General features: G+C 44.8%; 1 protein-coding gene across 1 annotated transcript in view; it reads left to right on the top strand.

Moving 5' to 3' along the window:
* The first annotated feature begins 2,737 nt into the window (after positions 1–2,737).
* The window catches only part of LOC123766198 (mucin-17), a 127,422-nt gene continuing 126,586 nt past the window's right edge, over positions 2,738–3,573 (top strand). The window contains 1 exon segment of the mRNA XM_069321188.1: positions 2,738–3,095. Coding sequence (XP_069177289.1) covers positions 3,023–3,095 — 73 coding nt within the window. The 5' untranslated portion in view covers positions 2,738–3,022.

Below are 3,573 nucleotides of genomic sequence, written 5' to 3'. Positions count from 1 at the left end.
AGAGGAGGCGGGAAAGGGGAGGGGAGACATAGAGCTGAGTGGACATGGGAAGGGGAGCAAATAGAGGGGATAAAAGGATGGAAACATGTGAAATAATAGAGGGGAGTGGAAGACAGGGGAGAATAGAGGGGAAGATACCGGAGGGGGAGACGGGAGGCGATACATGGGGGAGGGAATAGAGAAGAAAACAAGGTAGGGGATAAAGAGGGGAGGGATGGAGGTAGGTGTCGGTGGACAAGCCTCTTTTCCGGAAGAAAACGCACACAAGGAGGTGGGTGGGTGGGAGGGGGTGGAGGGGGGGGGGGTAAAGTAAGGGGTGGAAAGGAGGCTGGAGGAAGAGCGACGAAGGAATCGCAGTGGAAGGGGGAACCAAGACACATCCAGAGAGACTTGCTCTTGGATCCCTCTCCGGTTAATTGTTGAACAATTAACGACATTCAAGAGACAGTGACTGTCCTTAGACAGACCAAATCAATCAGAGGGTAGTAACTACAGACCAATTACAGACTACATTCAGCGGATGTTGATTGCTCTTATGCCAACTACACAAGTTTCAAAGGAACCTGTTTTACCAGCGAAGACTGTCTTTAAACCAACCTGTCATCTCCACTCATTTCCCGGTCTCTTTTTTGTACACAACTCTCTCTCTCTCTCTCTCTCTCTCTCTCTCTCTCTCTCTCTCTCTCTCTCTCTCTCTCTCTCTCTCTCTTTCTTTCTTTCTTTCTCTCTCCAATCGCCTCCAACTTCCGTAATTCCCGGATTCCGCAGATTACTGGGGATTAGATGAGGCGTTCTCCCGAGAAAGCCAGTCATAAGGACGTTATCTTCAAGTCGTCTTCAACAGGCTTCTGGGGCAAGGTAATCAGCTCCTCAATTTCAGAAATGGCCGGTGATGCTCGCTTTCTTGTCTGGAGTTGTGTAATTGTCTGTCTGTCTTGCAATGGACCTGTCCGCTTGTCTCTCAGTTTCTGTGGTTTGTAAGCATGTTACTGTATGTGTGTGAATGTATGTATGCATGTATTCATATATGTATGAATGTATACGTGTGTGTGCTTATATCTGTTGTATACTTGTGTGCATATATCGATGCATACATGTGTGTGTGTGTTGCTTCTAAGAAATGTATAGCTGTGTTTATATATAATGTATATTTGTGTGTTTTTATGACATGTATATTTGTGTTTCTAATTAATGTATATTTATGTGTTTTTATCACATGTATATTTGTGTTTCTAATTAATGTATAGTTGTGTTTATAATTAGTGTATAGTTGTGTTATAACTAATGTATAGTTGTATTTATAACTAATGTATAGTTGTATTTATAACTAATGTATAGTTGTATTTATAACTAATGTATAGTTACATTATGGCGTAACTAATGTATAGTTGTGTTTATGCATGTATGGTTTTTGTCTGTCAATATTAGATGCGTGTATGGGTGTATAGGGGTGGTAGGGGTATTTGTGTGTGGATGTGTGTGTGTGTGTGTGTGTGTGTGTGTGTGTGTGTGTGTGTGTGTGTGTGTGTGTGTGTGTGTGTGTGTGTGAGTGTGAAAACGTTTATGAGTCTGCTGGAATGTAAACAAACTCACTTTGCCTAAGCCAGACTCTTTCAGATATATTGCAGGCAAGATCAATACATACAATTTGATACCCAAGATATTAAACTCTCTCCTGTGTAGAGTAACAAGTTTTATGTTATACACTGACAACAACCAATCACCGTGCCTTAAGAGACATGAACCGGGAACTGACTAGTAGTGATCTTAGCCGCCGCTGCCTGACACGTTTATGATCTCCAAATTAAACTGATGTGAAAATGTTTCACTTCAAGACTTATCACTAAATAAAATCCCAATTGTAAGGCAAGTTCACTTCCTATATTGCAAATTTGCCAATTGGAGTTTTGTTAGTGTAAACGACCATTTAAAAAATAAATGTGTCAAGAGAAAATTATTATATTATGAAGTCACCGTCGAAGCAAGGAAGTTGTTGTTGTTCCAGATTTAGCTACTCAGAACGAAGTGTCCATGTAGCACGGGCTATGGTGAGCCCGTAAAGCAAGGAAGACGCGCCGGAGACTAATATATCAGGGAGGCAGGTGAGAAGGGAGGGCTTCCGGCCTCAGCGGCTGGTACTGGGTAGTGGAGGCCAGGACCACAACTTTCTCATGTAAATGCCTTTCCCACGTTTCCTGCCATACGCAGCTACCTGCTTTTCCCGCCCTTCTGAAGTCGCTCGCCGCTCTGTTTCAGCCCCTGCACGCTTTTCAGGACGTGGGCCTTCCTGCATTCCTTGTGTAGATGCTCTTCCTGTGGTGAATAACCACTGATACGGTCTATGAGGGTATGCGAATAATAAGTGGTGTCCACTAGTGTCTCCAGTAACTCTTTGCTTCCATTCCGGTACTTAGATTCTCTCCAGTTTCCATGCGTCGCGATACATTGTCTTCCTGGATTGAATGACCAAGAGAGCGAGCGTGAATTAGAGATAAATAACTGTTAGTTCTGGCTTTGAAACAGGGAGAAAATTCGAAGACTTTGGAAGCGGTAAGTCTAGGTGCTGGGTACATGTGTTCCCCCCACCGACGTTTCGCAACCATCCGAGACTCAGCGAGGCCGCACATCGTCTTTCGATTGGACGCCGGTGCGCTATAGACGGTGCGTGTCTCGGACTATTGCCGCTCTCATGGAGACCCAGTTTCATGGCGCGCGCGGCGGTGTGCCTCAGAAAGGTCCCAACTCTGACGGCGTAAGGTCGGGTGCCGCTGTCACACACGCTAGAGATTGAGTCCGTAACTACCAGCCAGCTGTCAAAATGGAGGTGGAAGCGGTGATATAGTGTCATTGAAGGATAAAAGAAAAAAAAATCCGAAGAGGAATTACATGAAAAGTTTTGCAAAACAGTGAAGCGTTTCTGGATACTTGAATATATTTATATACATATATAAGTGAATATCTGTGCGATAGAAAAGATATATATTTATAAAACGATCAGGTGTCAATAAAAAAATATAAAAATATGGCTTTGAGCCCAAGAACTTTGGTGTCACTCTGTGCTTTGTTGCTGGCACACCACCTCACGGCTGCCACAGGTCAGTACATAATGGAGATGAGTTTTGCACTTCTACTGCCACTGGTTAAAGAATACAAGTTGTTTACACCCACGAGCATGACAATCTCAGTGTCCTCTCGTAGAACCGCGAGAGAACGGAACGAGAGAAGCTTGAAAGAGATGAGAGAGAGAGAGAGAGTGAGAGAGAGAGAGAGAGAGAGAGAGAGAGAGAGAGAGAGAGAGAGAGAGAGAGAGAGAGAGAGAGAGAGAGAGAGAGAGAGAGAGAGAGAGAGAGAGGGGGGAGGGAGAGAGAGAGAGAGAGAGAGAGAGAGAGAGAGAGAGAGAGAGAGAGAGAGAGAGAGAGAGAGAGAGAGAGAGAGAGAGAGAGAGAGAGAGAGAGAGATAAGAGGGCCTTGTATGACAGCAGGTGGTCAGACGAGCGAGGGGTGATTTCAACGCGCGCCTCGGTACCAATCCTGAGTTGGCCTTGTGGCACCTCGCCTACCCTCTCTCTCTCT

The sequence above is a fragment of the Procambarus clarkii genome, chromosome 9 (assembly GCF_040958095.1).
Source record: "Procambarus clarkii isolate CNS0578487 chromosome 9, FALCON_Pclarkii_2.0, whole genome shotgun sequence".
Classification (NCBI taxonomy): domain Eukaryota; kingdom Metazoa; phylum Arthropoda; class Malacostraca; order Decapoda; family Cambaridae; genus Procambarus; species Procambarus clarkii.
The sequence above is the reverse complement of the archived record's forward strand: the minus strand, read 5'-3'. Positions and strand labels throughout refer to the sequence as shown.